The sequence below is a fragment of the Batrachochytrium dendrobatidis genome (genome assembly GCF_000203795.2).
Source record: "Batrachochytrium dendrobatidis JAM81 unplaced genomic scaffold BATDEscaffold_22, whole genome shotgun sequence".
Lineage (NCBI taxonomy): Eukaryota > Fungi > Chytridiomycota > Chytridiomycetes > Rhizophydiales > Batrachochytrium > Batrachochytrium dendrobatidis.
The window spans coordinates 46,319-47,685 of NW_006281119.1; the positions used below are offsets into that span (position 1 = coordinate 46,319).

Here is a 1,367-nt window from a genome sequence, read left to right on the forward strand (position 1 = left end):
ACTTGGTGAAGTAGGGATTCTTGGATCATTGATTGCACTGATTGGACTGATTGGGCTGGATGTATACATATCAGTATATATGTTTTCCTGATTTGAACTAGTCAATCACAACATTACAAAATTATTCACAAACAACAGTAAAAGTTTAAAGTAGCATTCAACCCATTGTCCCATAAATCAAATTAGGCATCAACCAATTCAATCCCAAATAATAATCAACCAGCACATCATACCAGCCAACACAAATCACAATTGATACACATTGAATGACGTTCAATGACATTAGATAGCATCAAAAACAGTCAAAATCATTACCATCAAAGTCGCGTAGTCGAATCAACAAAATTAAATTCGGCAACGTTTCGAGTCCATCCCAAAATACCGTAAATGCAATCATCAAATCGTAAATAATACACATGCAAGTAAACAGTCATGTTAGCAATGTGCTGTGTAACCAAAATACAATATTCAGATGCACAACTATAATACAAATACTGTACTGCATACCTTTCTGGATTCATGCTTGCTTCGGCAAGGTGTGGTGCATTTTCACAAGTATTGGTTGGTTGGGGAATAGTGTTTTGCACACTACGGCAAGACTGTTTTGGATAATCAGCCGATAAGATGTTGAGACGGGACCACAGTGAATTCATTATTGGTGTTGTAGGGTGTCAGGAAATGAAGATGGAAATGGAAATGTAAAACGAGTTGATCTCGAAACTTGATAACAATAATATGGGTAGCAGTTGTAATAGTTGCAATAGTTGCTGCAAACTAATACGTTCAAACAAGTAGTGTGTATGACTGTTTAACAAAATACACAAGGGAAACAATCAGATCTGAGATTTGGATCAATAAGTGGATGGACAAGCGAGTTTTGGATCAATAGGTAGATGGACAAGTAAGATCTTGATCAACAACTAATAATGGTGTCGGATCTGGACAAACGATGCACTATTTAACTGAAACAATTGACATGCGAATCCCCGACAAGCCAAACTCTCAGCACGTAATAATCAAATACATTGCAAAAACGTCCCGTAATAATCAAACTATCATCAATTAATTCGTTATTTTACCTTGAATCCCAGACTCCGCACGCATCGACCTCGTGGAATCGAGTAACACAAACTAGCTGCATTAATGCATCAACACATAATACTTTGAGTTGATTGGACCATATCATCATCATCCCTCCGACTCTGACGGATCGGGGATCTATGTGCCAGCTTGAAGTGTGTGGGGTGGCTGGGTAGTGCGGTGAACGTTCCCAATAGTCAATCCATGTACGATGGACAATGCGTAATGCTGTGCTGCTGACAACTCCTGCAGCGGTCATGGCTGATGATATTAGATTCGTTTGTACT

General features: G+C 38.7%; 1 protein-coding gene across 1 annotated transcript in view; it reads right to left on the bottom strand.

Moving 5' to 3' along the window:
* Window positions 1–1,339, bottom strand: part of BATDEDRAFT_28703 (uncharacterized protein) — a gene marked incomplete at both ends in the record, with an annotated part of 3,112 nt that extends 1,773 nt beyond the window's left edge. The window contains 3 exons of the mRNA XM_006683078.1: window positions 3–97; window positions 508–588; window positions 1,080–1,339. Coding sequence (XP_006683141.1) covers window positions 3–97; window positions 508–588; window positions 1,080–1,339 — 436 coding nt within the window. The remainder of the gene's footprint in view (window positions 1–2; window positions 98–507; window positions 589–1,079) is intronic.
* Between the last annotated feature and the right edge of the window lie 28 nt (window positions 1,340–1,367).